Below are 17,559 nucleotides of genomic sequence, written 5' to 3'. Positions count from 1 at the left end.
CTGCACCCTTGGCCATATGATTTAAAATTTTTTTTTTTATTATTATTACCATTTTATTATTATTTATTATATTTTTTATTGTTAATAATTCATTCTAATTTATTACAGTGTACATGTAATGTGACCGTATGTTAAAAACTGCACCCTTGGCCATATGGTATTTTTTATCAATTAGTTTGAGGTCACACTGTTTTCAACAAAAGCCGGAACAAAAACGAAATTGGGAAGAATTCGGAAAATATTGGCAAAGTACACGCAATGGACTCGGACGCCGCCCAAAAAACCTGGGAACTGGAGAACAACATCCAGACTCTGCCCAGCTGTGACGAAATTTTCCGCTATGACGCCGAGCAGCAGCGCCAAATCATTGACGCCAAGCCCTGGGAGAAGGATCCGCACTTCTTCAAAGACATCAAGATCTCGGCCCTGGCGCTGCTCAAAATGGTCATGCACGCCCGTTCTGGTGGCACCCTGGAGGTGATGGGTCTAATGCTGGGCAAGGTGGAGGACAACACAATGGTGAGTGAACAAAAGAGGTTAGAGACGAGACGAGAGCCGCTGCTCAAGTTAATGCCTTACAGATTGTCATGGACGCATTTGCGCTGCCGGTGGAGGGAACCGAGACCCGCGTCAATGCCCAGGCCCAGGCCTATGAGTACATGACCGCTTACATGGAGGCCGCCAAGGAGGTGGGCCGTATGGAGCATGCCGTTGGTTGGTACCACAGCCATCCCGGCTACGGCTGTTGGCTGTCCGGAATCGATGTGTCCACACAGATGTTAAATCAGACGTACCAGGAGCCCTTCGTGGCTATTGTGGTGGACCCGGTGCGCACTGTTTCCGCTGGCAAGGTGTGCCTTGGCGCTTTCCGCACGTATCCGAAGGGCTACAAGCCGCCAAACGAGGAGCCCTCAGAGTACCAGACTATCCCACTAAACAAAATTGAAGATTTTGGCGTCCATTGCAAGCAGTACTATCCGCTGGACATTAGCTACTTCAAGTCGGCCCTCGACCGCAAGCTGCTTGACTCGCTGTGGAATAAATACTGGGTAAACACACTGGGCAGCTCGGGGCTGCTGACAAACACGGAGTACACCACTGGCCAGATTATGGACCTCTCTGAGAAGCTTGAGCAGAGTGAGAACTTTTTAGGTCGCGGTACATAAAAAGCCCAATCAAAGAGTTGTTCTTGTTAATAATCAGTTTTGCTCTCCACAGGTACCGATGTCAATGAGAAGCGCTCCGAGGACAAGCTTTCGAAGGCCACGCGAGACTGCAGCCGCTCAACCATTGAACTGATACACGGCCTCATGGCCCAGATCGTCAAAGATAAGCTCTTTAACAAAGTCGGGCTGGGAAAATAGATTAAGACGGTAATTCTTTCACTTAGTTTCCATATACGTCTACTGTATCTAATAATAATGCACTGAGCGGATTTTCTATGTGATGATGAGATTTTAAGTGTTATCCTTCGGGGGAAAGATATACGTTACAATCATTTTTTAATTTTTGTTATTAATTTATTTTTGTCTTAGTTTTGAGTAATATTCAACAGCACATACATTGCTCGCCGGGTATTCTATTTTCAGTTAGAAGCTTGTAATTTTGTGAAAGACTCGAGACTCGACTCGAACAGCAGAGTCGTTCTAGCCATGTCATAAGGGGTTACGTCGTTAAAATTGTCAAAATTTGAGAAAAATATTGACTTTTTAAATTTTAAAGCTCAATTTGTTAACCCTATAAGAAATGAGTACACAAAAGCTATCCGAATTGAAACTAATTACTTTTTGGCTTAGTTTTATTTGAAAATATCGATTTAATATATACATATTGTATATAATTGTTTTGGAAATTCTTTGGGACGTGCTTACCTGGTTAGCGGCTTTGCTTTGGGATGTCCTAATTGAACCGACTCATCAATCAAATGGTTTCATCATTTTTTGCGTTCGGCGTCGTATTTTACAACATTTATTTCTAGATTGCGTGTCTGCTGATTGGCGGTTAGGGATTCAGGATAGATCTATAGTCTACCTTTGGCGACGTGAGCTACAAGTGAGATGTCAACGCCCTTGCTGCACGTGGCCCGCCAATCAATTTGGGGATGGCTAAGGGCTGTGCTCTCTAATTAAATACGTTGTCACGTTTATGGCCGCTGTGGAGGACCGGAAGAGGGTGCTAATGCAAATAGCAGTCCTGCATAACCGTTATCATCACTTTTAAGGCCAGGAAGGCTCATTAAAATGTCAGCTTTTGTGTGCATGCATAAGTTCCTTCGGCTATGTGTGTGAGCTCCCCAAAATATATGCTGTGGAATTTTTAAATCCTCTTAACTGTTAATGTAAATTGTGGCATAATGCTAACCAATAAATCCTACATCAAAAAATAACAGAAAATAGTACATAGAATATTACACAGATTGGGGGAAGCAGGCAACCCGAAACTTTCCATAAATTTTCCGTCCTTTATGAAGATTTAGGTGACAAACTCTACACTTCCAGACCCCGGGTTCGTTTGTGCGTGTAAGTTATTGTTACAAAAGCAATAAAACAGGGTAAAATACTTCATTTTTTATACTTTATCGAAAAGTAACCGTCGATTGGCATCAACAAGGAGCAATGACATGAAATCTAACACTGCTGAAGAGGGCTCCGTTTGCAGTCTTGGAAGGAGAAAGATGGTGCGTGGTTAGACATTTCCCACTTAGCAAGGGTGTGCGGAGGTGGTGTGCGAAGTGGGTGTCGGGCCGTCGTTGAGTATAAAAGACCCGACCACGAAGGCCAAACGTTTCATTCGCACACGGAGTGCGACCTGCAAAGCTTCAACACTCTCGACTACACACCGGCCAAGGATACTATGGCATCATCCACAAGCCGGCAAAATCAAAGTAACAGGCAGAGCAAACAATGGGAAAAGTGTTCCTTTGCTGAGCGTTAGTGCGTGTGCGTAGTCCTGTGGGAACTGAAGGCAACATATGCCCCAGAGTGTGTGTGTTCATAAATTGAATTTTCCGGGAATTATAAATAAATAACGGGCAGAAGCCGCAGCAGAAAACTGCCAACTAAAAATTAAATAAAAGCCACACCAACAAGGAATTACTTAAGCTTTAAAATCGGCACACATAGGGATTTAAGCTGATTTAAACCGTGTTGATACCAGTTGAGCAAGGTAGGTGTAGTACGCAGGATTCGTACATGATTCGCTTTAATACCTTTTTGTTAAATGGAGAACTAAAGAGAAAAGAGAATTTCTTTATAATGACGAATTAAATATATAAATGAAAGGCTTTTGTTTAAAGTCGTACTCTTTATAACTCCATAAAAAACCTTAATATATTCTCTTATTAATAATGTTTTCAAAGATAATATATTTTAAAAGTAATATAGAGAAATATTATTATTGTTATTATTATTATTTTTTAAGGCTGTATCTTAAAAATTTCTTTACATGTCTCTGCTTTTAATTTGTAGGTAATCCAGAGTAGGATAATCATCAATATTTCTCAACATGTATGGAATGCTCTACGAGAGTGTCCAGCACTACGTGCAGGAGGAGTATGGCGTAGATGTCTGGAAGAAGGTTTGCCATATCATCGACTGCAAACATAACAGTTTCAAGACGCACCAGATCTATCCGGACAAGCTAATGCCAGACATTGCCGCTGCCTTATCCGCCTGCACCGGCGAGTCCTTCGACTTCTGCATGAACTTTTTCGGAAAGTGCTTCGTGCGCTTCTTCAGCAACTTTGGCTACGATAAGATGATTCGGTCCACCGGGAGATACTTTTGCGATTTCCTACAATCAATTGACAACATCCATCTCATCATGCGCTTTACATACCCGAAGATGAAGTCACCCAGCATGCAGTTAACCAATATGGATGACGACGGAGCTGTGATCCTCTACAGGAGTAGTCGCACAGGAATGTCCAAGTATCTTATCGGACAGATGACGGAGGTGGCCAGGGAGTTTTACGGCTTGGGTATCAAGGCCTACGTGATCGAGAGCCAGAACGACATCACCGGAGGCACAGCTGGGCCTATAAAACTCACTGATGGTCCGCTTACGGTGATTGTCAAGTACCGACTGGACTTCGATAACAGAGAGTACATGGCCAAGCGAGTCAATACGGAGGCCCATCCATCGCAGCTCCGGATGCCTACAGTCAATCTAAACGTTTTCCTAGACTTGTTTCCTTTCACGATTGTGCTGAACCACGACATGAAGATCACGCATGCCGGCGAGAAAATAGTGGAGACGTGGATTATGCACAATCCTGGCGCCAATCCCAAGGGGTTCATCGGCACACATGTCATGGACCTTTTCCACTGCCGGAGGCCCAAGGATACCACCATTGACTGGGCAACTTTAATACAGATGAGGGCAGTCCTCTTTGAGTTCGAGCTTATTCGGACAGGTCACAACCGTGCCGCCTACGATGCCGTGCTGAACATGGACTTTGAGAACTATGACGAGATGGACTTGAACGAGGCTCAGACAATGGCCTTGGCCAAGGCTAAAGAGTTCAACGATGCACATCCGGTGGACAAGGATGAAGCCTCGGGAGAGGATGAGATTGACCCGGCCACGGGAGAGCGACGATCTTCCCAAGGCCTTCGCTCGATCCTTTTGAAGGGACAGATGTTCTACATTAAGGACGTGGACTCGCTGATCTTTCTCTGTAGCCCGCTCATCGAGAACCTGGATGAACTGCACGGGATTGGGTTGTACTTAAACGACCTTAATCCGCACGGTCTGAGCCGAGAGCTCGTCATGGCTGGCTGGCAGCACTGCTCTAAGCTGGAGATAATGTTTGAAAAGGAGGAGCAGCGATCAGATGAGCTGGAGAAGTCCCTGGAACTGGCCGACTCTTGGAAGCGGCAGGGCGATGAGCTCCTGTACTCCATGATTCCCCGACCCATTGCAGAGCGTATGCGACATAGCCAAGAGCAGGTCTGCCAGAGCTTCGAGGAAGTGTCTGTCATCTTCCTTGAGGTCCTCAATGTCTACGATGGAGGTCTGAATAGCATCCAGGGAGCCATGCAGGCCGTGAATACTCTAAACAAGGTTTTTTCCTCTTTGGATGAGGAGATCATTTCTCCGTTTGTGTACAAGGTGGAGACCGTTGGCATGGTTTACATGGCTGTTTCTGGTGCTCCAGACGTAAATCCTCTTCACGCCGAGCACGCCTGCGATATGGCCCTACGCGTGATGAAGAAGTTCAAAACACATGACATGGGCGAAGTGGCCATTCGGGTGGGAATCAATTCTGGACCCGTGGTAGCGGGAGTTGTGGGTCAGAAGGTCCCGCGCTACTGCCTCTTCGGAGACACCGTTAATACCGCCTCACGGATGGAGAGTAGCAGCGATCCCTGGAAGATCCAGCTGTCCACATACACGGCCGAGAAGGTGCGCCAGGTGGGCTACAAGGTCGAGTCACGCGGCACCGTCAAGGTCAAGGGCAAGGGCGAAATGGAAACGTTTTGGCTGCTGGAGGGACCACCGGAGGGCTAAGATACCATTCTAAAAAGTTTTCAATATTAAGCACCGAATGCACTGAAAGATTGTACGACACCTGTGGCTTTATAATCCGTTGCAATTAAAGAGAATTCACCTCTTTCCGTTTTGGGTGTTATGTTATTATAATAAAAAGAGTTCATTATGACCTCCAATCAAATAAACTCTTAAAGTTATTCCCTATTTTTGGCCAACTTAAGTGTACCAGGTCATTTGGCACCTTCTGGCAAAATAGTATAAACTGTTAAAGGAATATACCAAGCAATAGACAACCCCTATTTCCGAAAATCCATTTTTAATAATTGTTATGGGCGACTTGCGTGTCGCTTTGAACACCATCACGATGGGCAATCATAAGTCCATATAAGCCTCTAATATGGGTACAGGGTGGGTGTCTTCTGCTCCTCCATAGAAATTAAATTAAGTCATTCTGCGTGTATAGAGAAGAGTCAGGCTCAAATTTCTGGACGTTGAGCAATTAATTCTGAAGCCTCGCTGATAATGATCACACAGAAAGAAAGAAAGCTATTTTACTCTTCAATAAATTTAAGAAAATATTTAGCTTTTTAGCTAATAAACTGTCAGGATTATATCCAAACGAGTTTTAAGACCGCAGGGACTTTAACTAATACCAATATTTCTTACAGTGCAATTAATCGCATAACACAGTCATTAAGTTGTTCCTTTGGGGAAGCAAAGGACAGGACTGGATGTCTTTGTAGTTTTTGCGTTGTTTCTCATTTTACGCGGGCCTGTCGTTTGTGTTATTAATGGCATTTTGAGTGGCTTTTAAGCATGCCAAAAATATCCCTTCCCTGTGCCTGACAAGGGGATGCCTGACCTGACCCTGCTCGGCTGTGGACCCCAATCCGGCACATTATCATCAGTTTGCCAATTCATGTGCTGCCCATAAAATTGTCAACGTTTATTTAAAAAGCTCGCCGAGAAAATCCATTTCGGTTGAACAGGACGAAGGTTTTGTTTTGGGCGCCAGAATGCTTTCGGTTCCTCCATTCGTTAAATTGCAGAATCCTCTTTAAATTGCTTTAAAACAACCCATCAAATATGTAGCCAGGACCCATGGCTCACATACACAGCAAAACACAGTCGATTGTGTGTATTTATTGCTGAAGTATGCGTGAAAACGGAATGGCATTAAGTACAGATGCCCCAAAGCCATTTCACCTAGGGAGAAGGGAAATGGAAAGGAAGAGGGAACTTGGAAATGGGAAAAGCAAAAGCGAAAGGCTACCACAATGATACATTTGACAGACTGTTAGAAATCATCCAGGGAGTCGAGACTATAAAATTGAAAAGGGAAATCGGATTAGTACATAACTATAAAAAGATAAGCATACATTTAATAGTTTTAGGATAAAACAAACTTTAGTAAAAGCATAAAAATAAAAATCATATCCAAAAATATTGCCTACTTTTTGGAGCATGCAAGAGCCTGCTCTTTTAACCATACTATATATTACTTTGCTTGAAGAATGTCCGTTTTTGATTATACGGTGTATTTTAAAGAGATTTTAGGAAATGAGAATATTTATATAAATCCTGCATATTGAAGACCCTATTCTTTTTACCCCAAAGGGTATTTATTTAATATTTGTAATATAAATGTTTATTTGCCTTCACAGGATTTATCATTTGCCATCCCTGGGACATCGTTTTAACAGTAACACAATACCGTAAGACCCAAAGGACAATATTTTGCACGGAATGCCGAGAACGCAAACACGACACATACACATACATACATAAGCCGGTTGGCATGATGGGCATGGGAGGTCCTTAAAGGGAGCGAACAGTGAGAAAAATGACTCCTTTCGTTTGTGTGTCAATGTTGAAACTGTATTGGAAGGAGAGAAAGTGGCAATTGAGCCAAAGAGCATTGACTGCCAAGTCCGATTGTGACGATGATGATAATGATGATGACGGCGGGCATGGTCAAACAGGGAAGTGCGTGTCGAGGCGCAGGCACGGAGGTCGTAAGTGGCCCGGAAACATTGCTTCAACTGCAACCCGGCTGCGGGGGGAGCTATAAAAGGCCTGACCGCCAACGACACACGCTTCATTCGCCCCGACGACGACGTCCCGGCTAAAAGGGAAAAAGCTCCGACTCCCAAACGGATCCGACGGCCCAGACTCACGAAGCTTGTTTCGTCAGAGGAAATCATGGAACAAATCAGACTGCCAAAAGCAGAGCCAGAAGCAGAAGCAGAAGCCAAGAAGCAGCGACAGGCGGCAAAACAAATTTAGTGTAACAATAGCAACTGACGACGAAGCATCGCGGAGTCCGGAAAAGCGAGAACCCGGAGCTCCCGAAAAGTACGTATCTACATCGAGTGAATTTACGTTTACGCGTCCGGGGGATGCTGTGAGTGGGCATATGCTGGTGTGTGTACAACTTCTCCTTCCTTCTTAAATTATAAATAAGCGAAGATCAAATGCCGCGTGGATAAAATTAAAACTTCATGGCGGCAGCCTCTTTTTGGAGGTGCAAACAAAAGCGATTCCGAATGAGAATTCAACAAGCGATATAGGATTGGAACGAGGTGGAATGAGGCATAATAAAGCAAGTCGGATACTTGTGGATTTAATATGCTAATTTCGCTGACACCTTATCAATGATATTTAACAGGGAAATTGGTGGCTTACCTGGGCCGGAATTTCATATTAAATTCAGAGAGATAGGAGAGGAAGGGTTTCTTAAATCACGAAAACTAATTTGGAAGAAGTTAATTTTTTCAGAGAAGATACTTAATTCAATTGATATTCTTAAATACTTAAGTTGATAACCTATTTAACTAGAACACATTTGATAAATGGAACTAAGCAAGCTGCCCTCTTGAGTAAATTATCTCTAATGCTGAACAAGCCCCAGACATTATTAAATCATCTTTGCCTGCCTCAGTTAATATTAAATTTATCATTTAATATCTCTGGCAAACATAATTTATGAAAGTTTAGTAGCTATTAAATCCACTTATTTTTAACTGGAGTATAAATGGTTGGAAGCCAAACAAGTGTTTGCCTTTTGTACTTTGTTTGACAGCCAACATTCTCCGAACATTAATCAAAAAAACAACCTCTACCCTCTTCTCCCACAACAAACAATAGATTTTTATCTATTTTTTTACGACACTTGGTTTTGTCTGAAATTTGCATGTTTTTGGTCAAAATTGAATATTGGTACATATATACAAGCTCCTGAAAGATGTTCGAGAATTTATGGGCACAGTTAGTTAGTGGTTGAGGGGGAGAATTAACGGCAACAAAAACAGCCTTCGGAAATAAGTCAAGAGTACAATGAGCCTTGTTCCTGCCGCCTGAGGACGTGACAAGCTTAGAGGAGACTGAGGGGGAGTGGCATGATTCTCTGAGGAGGCGCGTGCCTGCGTCGCCACATGAAGCTAAATTAAACTGTCGGGGCAATAAATCAAAAGACATGAAGGAAAAGCGACTTAAACTTTTCCCGAGTGTCGTTGAAGTCTAGATAAGAGCGGAGGTAATCTCTCTCGGCAGGATCCAGGCATATGTAACCCTATTTTTATTTACTTTTTGAATGTATCTCAATTTCACGCCTGCTGGTTTTATTTGATGGCTCATAACGAGATGCCTTGTAAGCAAATTGGGATAAGTATGACAAAAATGACTGTTGCTAGAAGTATTTAACTATTTAAATGATTTAGCAAGACATTTTAAATATTACTTCTTTTATTAAAGTATTTTGAAAGGCAAGATCCGTTTCATGCGACAAAGAAAAATATCGTAGTAGAGGCTTTCAATATTACGTATACGCAAAGGATACAAAACCTCCTTGTCCTCCCATCAATCACTTGAGCTTTATCTGTGTTTTGCTGGCTGGGCTAATCCCTGACCTAACACACCCAAATTAACTTATATCCTTCGGGGTTCGGGGCTGCCGGACACAGCTTACCTAATTACCAGCTGGGGAAGATGGAAAAACTTTGCTCTGCCACTTATATTGATTATGTTCCTGCCAACTTTGGCTCGTTACAGGAAAACTTTACCAAAAGCAATTTGGCCGATAGACAGGAGGTCCCAGCTTATCAAAAATTTTCCCAGTCCCAAATCCTCCATCCAACCACTGCCACCATGTACGGGATGTTGTACGAGAGTGTGCAGCACTACATCCAGCAGGAGTATGGTATGTCCACCTGGAGAAAGGTCTGCGAGATAGTGGAGTGCAAGCACCAGAGCTTCAAGACGCACCAGATCTATCCGGACAAGTTGATGCCGGACTTTGCCGCCGCCCTGTCCGCCTGCACTGGCGAATCCTTCGACTTCTGCATGAACTTCTTCGGGAAGTGCTTTGTGCGCTTCTTCAGCAACTTTGGCTACGACAAGATGATTCGCTCCACGGGAAGATACTTTTGCGACTTCCTGCAGTCCATCGACAACATCCATCTTCAGATGCGCTTCACCTACCCCAAGATGAAGTCGCCCAGCATGCAACTGACTAACATGGATGACAACGGAGCCGTCATCCTTTATCGAAGCGGGAGGACTGGCATGTCCAAGTACCTGATTGGCCAGATGACGGAGGTGGCTCGCGAGTTCTACGGCCTGGACATGACCGCTTATGTTCTTGAGAGCCAAAACGACATCTGTGGCGGCACTGCGGGTCCTATCAAGCTGACGGATGGCCCTCTCACTGTAATTGTGAAGTACCGGCTGGACTTTGACAATAGGGACTACATGGCAAAGCGGGTTAACGTGGTCGCCCATCCCTCGCAATTAAAGATGCCTTCGGTGGACCTGAACATTTTCCTGGAGCTCTTCCCCTTCACCATTGTGCTGAACCATGACATGTGCATCACACTCGCTGGCGAGAAGATAATCGAGACGTGGATCCTTCATAATCCTGGCGTCAACCCCAAGAGCTTTATTGGCAGCCATGTCATGGACCGCTTTAAGTGTCGGCGGCCGAAGGACACGAAAATCGAGTGGGAAACCATTCTGCAGATGCGCACTGTGTTGTTTGAGTTTGAACTCATCCGCACGGGCCACAATCGAGCCGCGTACGATGCGGCCCTCAACATCGACTACGACACCTTCGACGATGCCAGCCTGAATGAGGCACAGGCGATGGCTCTGGCCAGTGCCAAGGAGTTCAGTGCTGAGAATGCCAAAGAGGAGGAGGCAGCCACTTCCTCAAAGAACGAAATCGATCCTGCGACGGGGCAGCGTCGAACCTCTGTTGGTTTGCGTTCCATCCTTCTGAAGGGACAAATGTTCTACATTAAGGACGTGGACTCGCTGATCTTTCTCTGTAGCCCGCTCATCGAGAACCTGGATGAACTGCACGGGATTGGGTTGTACTTAAACGACCTTAATCCGCACGGTCTGAGCCGAGAGCTCGTCATGGCTGGCTGGCAGCACTGCTCTAAGCTGGAGATCATGTTTGAAAAGGAGGAGCAGCGATCAGATGAGCTGGAGAAGTCCCTGGAACTGGCCGACTCTTGGAAGAGGCAGGGCGATGAGCTCTTGTACTCCATGATTCCCCGACCCATAGCCGAGAGGATGAGAAAGAGTGAGGAGCACGTCTGCCAGAGCTTCGAGGAGGTTTCCGTCATCTTCATCGAAGTCCTGAATGTCTACGACAGCGGTTCCAACAACATCCAGGATGCCATGCAGGCGGTGACAACCTTGAATAAGGTCTTTTCAGCGCTGGACGAGGAGATCATCTCCCCGTTTGTGTACAAAGTGGAAACCGTGGGCATGGTTTATATGGCGGTTTCGGGAGCTCCAGACGTGAATCCCCTTCACGCCGAACACGCCTGTGATCTAGCCCTACGCGTGATGAAAAAGGTAAAGGCCCACGCTCTGCCCGGAGTGGCAATTCGGGTGGGCATCAACTCCGGACCCGTGGTGGCCGGCGTTGTGGGCATGAAGGTGCCCCGGTACTGCCTTTTTGGAGATACTGTCAATACAGCCTCGCGTATGGAGAGCAGCAGCGATCCCTGGATGATTCAGTTGTCCAACTATACGGCGTTAAAGGTGCAGAAGGTCGGATACAAAGTGGAGGCACGGGGTTTCGTCAAGGTCAAAGGCAAAGGAGAGATGGAAACCTACTGGCTTTTGGATGGACCAGAGTAATATTCAGGGGTTCGTTTTCTTCTCCGTTGATTTTGTAATAATCCAGGGCACCAAATTTTCTTATCTTTATAAGGGAGCGTAAAGGCACACCCTTAGGGTATAAAAATAAACATATGATCAAAATGTACAAATTTATAAACAAAGATGCAACCTGTCAGGAACATACAAATACTTAAAGTTTAGTGGAAATAAAACAAAATCAAATTTGAAAACAAAGTTCTGTAACGACAGCTTTAAGCATTCATTTAATTATTATTATATTTAATATTCTAAGTAAAAGAAATTTAAGGCAAAAGAATTTTGTAAATCCAGAAAATATAAATTGATGCAAATGTGGGCAAATTTCAAAAAATTCAACAACTGATAAGTTCTCGGCTATCGACTTTGATATCGATATCGATATCGGTGATCATCGAGCCAATTTACCGCTCTTTTGGATCAAACAGCTGACCAAAAACGGGCTTTAAAGTTAAACTTTAACTATTTCACGTTTCGCGAGTGTTTTAAATCATTAATTAATCGCTATGACTAGTGGAAAAATGCTGCACTTCAACTTAATGGTGGCAGTTGGCGAAAACTTTGGCATCGGCCTCAAAGGCGATCTGCCCTGGCATATAAAGTGAGTTTGCAGAACGTAGATCATGCAGATCATGCTGATAAGATTATAATCTACTCCTCCCCCCCCCCCCCTTGCAGATCTGAACTGAAGTATTTTAGCCGCACCACCAAGCGAACCAATGACCCCGGCAAGCGCAATGCCGTCATCATGGGCAAGAAAACGTACTTTGGGGTGCCAGAAAGCAAGCGCCCACTCCCGGAGCGTCTCAACATAGTGTTGAGCACCACGATGCAACCGGCGGATCTGCCCGCCGACGTGGTGCTGCGCCCCAGTCTGGAGGCGGCGATGCATTACATTGAGACCGAGGCGGACCAGATCGAGAACGTTTGGATAGTCGGCGGCAGCGGCGTATATGCTGAAGCCATGGCATCTGCGCGATGCCACAAGTTGTACATCACTAAAGTGCAGGGGAAGTTCGAGTGCGACACCTTTTTCCCCGCAATCCCGGACGGGTTTCACGAGGTAGCTCTCGACGCCGGCACACCGGAGGGGTTGCAGGAGGAGAACGGCATTAAGTTCGAGTACAAGGTACTGGAGAAACAATTTGTTCAATAAAATTACTAACAGGTTTATTTGCCCCGCACATCTTCTGCAGTGATTGTATCGCCATCGAGGCCCCGGGCGGCCAGCATGAGCTCGTACAGCTGCACAACTTGGTCGTCCTTTAGCATCTCCACGGCCTTCGGGTCCATCTCCTCGCCCAGCTCGCCCTTGGGCTTGCCCCGCAGGCCTAGCTGCTGTGTGATTGTTGAAGCATAACGCTGCAAATGGATGGCCCTTCAGAAGATGGTCGTGCGAGAAATTACGTAAAACTCACCGCCCACTCGGTCATGAAGAGTTGCGCCTCCATGGGATTGCACTTGATGTGTCGCCGGAACTCATCCCGCACATAGTTGTCGCCCAGAGCTCGGAGCTCTGCCGGCATTCCTGTGGATAGCAGACCAGAAACTTGATGAAGTGGGAAAAACACATCAAAATGCCAACTTAAACTTACCTCGGTGGAGTCGCAGAATGGTTTTGTACAGGAGTCGGACACGCTGGGGGTGAGTGAGTTGATTCATTACAATTTTCGACATCCTCTATACATTATTTATAATACTTTTTAAGTCATAGGGCTACAAATTAGTGTCGTTAAAGAATAACAACAACAACCCAACCAAAATCGAATAGAATGTGTGTGCGATACTTTTAGCCTGTCGGAATAGTATCGAATGCATTCAGATATTTTTAGTTGGCCCATGAATATCGATATTTGAACAATTTTCTTGTTGCCAAAAAAATTATATTTCTTGCACAACCACATATTTAAAAACAATTCACGATGAAATTTTTTTTTTTTACTTTTCTTGAAGTTTTTCATATATTTTTTGGATCCGTAGATTTGTGTATAGAAAAATGATATCATAATAATTGAATCGTTTCACAAAAAGATACGATTTTATGAAAACTAGGATATATCAGGCTTTTTTATATTCAATTTTGTTAGTTTCGCATTAGAAACTGAAAATTTATAAATTTTTTAAGTCTTAAAAAGAGTCTACTTTCCAAGTCAAGTTCTTAGGTAGGTTGGATGCAAAAAGTTAAATCTACAAATCCATAGACAAGAATCTTTTGTAGCAAAAGCAACAAAGGTTCCTTTGGAATATAACAAGGCCCATTATATTTAAAGTATTAGTTACGGCTGATCTGTAAAACTAATTTGTCGAATCGAAGTCTCCTTCTAAAGGACCCAATCAACAATGCAAATACCGTCACATAAGGACTTTTTACATCATGGTTTATTTGTAGCTTGTTTGTATATATATAATCACATGTGCAGTGTAGGTTCAATCTGTCGTGAGGGCAAACTTAAAGTACGTTTCGCGTGGCGATTGGACTCTGCATTAGAAACAAACCAATAGATGACATACACACACGCTCTGCATTAACTTTGGCTAACTATTGCACGCCTCCTCAATACTATACGCCTAATTACACCAAGCACCGAACGGGAGGTGGCGGAGGGGTACACAACATTGTTGTCGTCGTCGTCATCTTCGTTTGAACAGAAAACAGTTTAACAATGAAGTTTTCTAATTTTGTTATTGCGGCGCTGCAGCGGCTGGCGGTGCTTGATCCGCCGGCTCCTGCTGCTCGTCAGCCGCATTCTGTTCCGGTAGCATCGGCTGACCCTCGCCTCCCCATGGGAAGCCGCCGGGACGATCCTCGGCAGGTGCTTGGTAGTTGCGTTCGATGTGCTCGTTAAAGAGACGTTTCCTACAAACAAATTAGAATATATTTTGGGGAAATCATTTGATTAGACAGGAGACAACTTACAGAAAGTAGGGCGTTTTGATCAGTCTATAGCCGTTGGACAGCGTGGGATAGACGTCCTCCAACACGTAGTAGATATGTCCGACACCCATGCCGATTATGTCCACCCATACGGTGTTGCCCAGGATCATAGAGCAACATAGCAGCACCCACGGCAGGTACGGAGCTTGGAAATTGAGCACGCCGAAGAAGTTCATTGGCACCAGCGGGTTTCGGCGCGACCACACGTAGACTAGCATTAATGTGAAGGCCTGGCCCAGGAACAACAGGTTCACGAAGATGCCAAAGAAGGTCATTAGAACGCCACCGAAGATAAACATCATGACGAAATCAGAGCTGCGGCCGCGGAACGAGCCGTCCTCCAGCATACGGCAGTAGCGGTACGTGAACACCATATTGAAGAAGAAGCTGATGCCGATTGTACCGAAGTACAGGAATGTTGTGGCTAGTCGCCAAATCTGGAACTTCCTCACGATCAGAGTGGGGTTAAAGTACAGCTGCAGCGGCGACACAAGGTCCAGGTGCTGTTGGAAAAATCGAAAAGTTGGCAAAGTTCGCGGATTAGACGGTACACGTCACCCTCTTGGCAAGACTTAATCCAATCCGAGTCGGATACTTACTACCGCCAGTGTAGTCAGCACACAGACCGTGGTGTATGCCCGCGTGACCACCGGGATCTCCAGATAGAACTGCCGCAGGGCATTCATGGCGGCTCCTCCGTTAGTTTGACAGTCCGCAGTTTGGCAATTTGGGTTTCTGCGGCAGCAGGTGCGCTGTTGTCTTTCAGTTTTGTGCGGTGTGGTGTTGTTCCCGTCGTTGCGTTTACATTCAATGCGTCTGAGGTGCAGTCGTCGGTCCTCGTTTCACCTAGGGCTTCGCTGCTTCCGGATTGACAGTTAGATTTGGGGCAAAAACAGGCCGATGGGAAAAACAAAAAAGCTAGTTTTTATTTTTATGCATCTTGGCCAGTATGACCAAAGCTTGACCGTTACAATATACCAGCCAAAGATAGAAGAAGCAAAGAAACATACTAGTTAATACCATATACATGGCGAGTAGAAGAAATACTGAGTGACGTGTAAAAAACGTGTCAAAATGTAAACAATCTGTAAAATCCGAGTGTATTTATTATACACTGGAAACAGTTTGATTTGTTTTTTTGTTTATTTAGTTTTTAGTTTAGTTTTAGTCATTTTTAGCTTAGACATTTTATTGATGTTTAATTTTTCTAATATATAATTATTTAATCAATCCGTCCGGTACGGGTATGCGTTGATGGGTTGCTTTTTAACTGCAGCTAAGATCACCGTTGTGATATAAATGGTGAAAATATTAAAATTTAAAAAAATCACATTTATTTGATAATTTAGCCATGGGGAGATGAATGGTAGTCACAGATAAAATATCCATAATTTATCATAAATTTATTTGGCATAGTTGTTTTATTTAATAACTTATTTTATAACTTAGCTTCATACATTTAATTTTTTTTTTATTATTGTTTTCATCACTTTTTCCATTAAAATATTTATATTTTAGCAAGGTAGTTTTAATTATTAAAACGTATCCGTTTCTACTTCAGACAAACGTATTTTTTTACTTATTCTCCTTAAGATTACTGAAACTTTTGTCTTACTATCTTTATATGTAGGTCAGATCAAGTTTGTTTTACGATACATATAATTTGTATACCCTTGCAGGGTATTACAATTCATTTCCGACCCTATAAATCCTATATACTCATAATCAGCATCAACTGCCGAGTTGATCTAGCTATGTCCGACTCAAAACCTTTTTTGTCAACATTAAAAAAAAAAATTTTTTGAATTTTAAAACTCAGTATGCAGATTTGTTAGTATTATAAAAACTAACACAGAACAGCTTTCCGATTGAAAATTAAATAATTTTTGTCTGATTTATGACGAATTTTCACTGCAAGTGTATAGAACTTCCCTTCTTGTTGTATCTGATGCCTGCAATTTCTATAATAAAAAAATTGATTTATAATAAAAAGCCACTAGGTTACGCCTTTTTATAATAAATTAATTACTCGATCACTTTCATAGATGTCGACATGAGCCCTCGTATATATTCATATATATATATGTATGTATATCCCATGCTAAACTCTGTATGAAAATTAACTAAATAATAAATCATCATAATATAGGGATGTTTGGTAAATGACTCTTTTAGTGACGTATTTTAAACTGATCAAACAATGAACTTTCCCAATATTTGATTATTACATGATACCATAAAGGATTATCCTTTTATCTATTTATGTATTTAGTTCTGACTCAAATTGTGACTGGTGTGCTCGAGGGTGAGGTCTGGTCTTTTCCTTGGTCTTTTTATTAACACACACAGTTTTTTAAATTGGGTTTCTTATAGTCGAGGGCACGCAGTTGTATCTTCCTTACTTGCTTATTATAATAAAATATCTTTAGTTAGACTTCTTATAATAACTTACCTCTAATTACGCCCATATCCAAAAGAAAAAACTCCAGGCAAAAAGTTACTATTTTTATACGATTTTAAAACTTTATTTTTAAAGATGAAAATAAACAATATACTTTTATTGTGTGTGTGTGTGTCTTTTTTTTTTGTATTTTTCCTTAGTAAATTTTACATAATTTTCAATAAAATAAGTTTTGTTTGTTTTGGTTTTTTTTTCGATTAAAAATGTCATATTGTTTAGTTTAGTGTTATGCTCTTGTTTTTACCATTTCCTTTTCATTACACAATTTTAGTATGGTTTCTTTCGATTTTGTCGCTTGCATAAATATAAATTTGTATGTTATAATATTCGCTTAGATCCCAAATACTGAATTTACCTCATACACATTTTCATACTCTTCGTGGTGTGATGTAGTGTGGTGTGGAGTGGTGCCGTTTTTGCTTTTGCCTTGCGCTAAATGCACTTTCTAAATGGAAATCCAAAATTCGATTTAATTTTTGGAATTTTTATTTTCGCGAAATGT

At 43.0% G+C, this 17,559-nt stretch overlaps 6 protein-coding genes across 7 annotated transcripts; 4 read left to right on the top strand and 2 right to left on the bottom strand.

The window, feature by feature from the left end:
- Nucleotides 1-33: 33 nt before the first annotated feature.
- On the top strand, nt 34-1,453 carry CSN5 (COP9 signalosome subunit 5). Of its 2 annotated transcripts, none has more exons than XM_020943990.2 (3): nt 34-519; nt 582-1,152; nt 1,219-1,453. In XM_020943990.2, exons 1-3 carry the CDS (start codon nt 259-261, stop codon nt 1,362-1,364), a joined length of 978 nt encoding a protein of 325 aa, XP_020799649.1. In that variant the 5' UTR covers nt 34-258; the 3' UTR covers nt 1,365-1,453. The 2 variants fall into 2 exon arrangements, with proteins under 2 accessions (XP_020799649.1, XP_020799647.1); XM_020943988.2 differs by having other exon boundaries at nt 582-1,158.
- A 1,330-nt stretch (nt 1,454-2,783) lies between these two features.
- Nucleotides 2,784-5,678, top strand: LOC110177409 (soluble guanylate cyclase 89Da). The gene is made up of 2 exons (XM_020944127.2): nt 2,784-3,165; nt 3,468-5,678. Exon 2 carries the CDS (start codon nt 3,505-3,507, stop codon nt 5,509-5,511), a length of 2,007 nt encoding a protein of 668 aa, XP_020799786.2. The 5' UTR covers nt 2,784-3,165; nt 3,468-3,504; the 3' UTR covers nt 5,512-5,678.
- A 3,946-nt stretch (nt 5,679-9,624) lies between these two features.
- LOC110177411 (soluble guanylate cyclase 89Db) lies at nt 9,625-11,859 on the top strand. The gene has a single exon (XM_020944128.2). It carries the CDS (start codon nt 9,640-9,642, stop codon nt 11,641-11,643), a length of 2,004 nt encoding a protein of 667 aa, XP_020799787.1. The 5' UTR covers nt 9,625-9,639; the 3' UTR covers nt 11,644-11,859.
- A 7-nt stretch (nt 11,860-11,866) lies between these two features.
- Dhfr (dihydrofolate reductase) lies at nt 11,867-12,845 on the top strand. The gene is made up of 2 exons (XM_020944045.2): nt 11,867-12,262; nt 12,340-12,845. The coding sequence occupies exons 1-2, from the start codon at nt 12,168-12,170 to the stop codon at nt 12,815-12,817; spliced, it is 573 nt and encodes a 190-aa protein (XP_020799704.1). The 5' UTR covers nt 11,867-12,167; the 3' UTR covers nt 12,818-12,845.
- Sdhaf3 (Succinate dehydrogenase assembly factor 3) lies at nt 12,806-13,411 on the bottom strand. The gene is made up of 3 exons (XM_020944047.2): nt 13,257-13,411; nt 13,080-13,189; nt 12,806-13,023 (listed from the first exon to the last, which is right to left on the bottom strand). Exons 1-3 carry the CDS (start codon nt 13,336-13,338, stop codon nt 12,832-12,834), a joined length of 384 nt encoding a protein of 127 aa, XP_020799706.2. The 5' UTR covers nt 13,339-13,411; the 3' UTR covers nt 12,806-12,831.
- Nucleotides 13,412-14,018: 607 nt separating this feature from the next.
- Nucleotides 14,019-15,607, bottom strand: Der-2 (Derlin 2). Its single transcript, XM_020944037.2, has 3 exons — nt 15,196-15,607; nt 14,579-15,099; nt 14,019-14,518 (listed from the first exon to the last, which is right to left on the bottom strand). Exons 1-3 carry the CDS (start codon nt 15,280-15,282, stop codon nt 14,344-14,346), a joined length of 783 nt encoding a protein of 260 aa, XP_020799696.1. The 5' UTR covers nt 15,283-15,607; the 3' UTR covers nt 14,019-14,343.
- Nucleotides 15,608-17,559: the final 1,952 nt, after the last annotated feature.

Source organism: Drosophila serrata, unplaced genomic scaffold, assembly GCF_035046125.1.
Source record: "Drosophila serrata isolate PLE 108 unplaced genomic scaffold, ASM3504612v1 contig_110, whole genome shotgun sequence".
In the NCBI taxonomy this organism is placed as follows: Eukaryota; Metazoa; Arthropoda; class Insecta; order Diptera; family Drosophilidae; genus Drosophila; species Drosophila serrata.
Note: the sequence above shows the minus strand (reverse complement) of the source record. Positions and strands in the feature narration are given on the sequence as shown.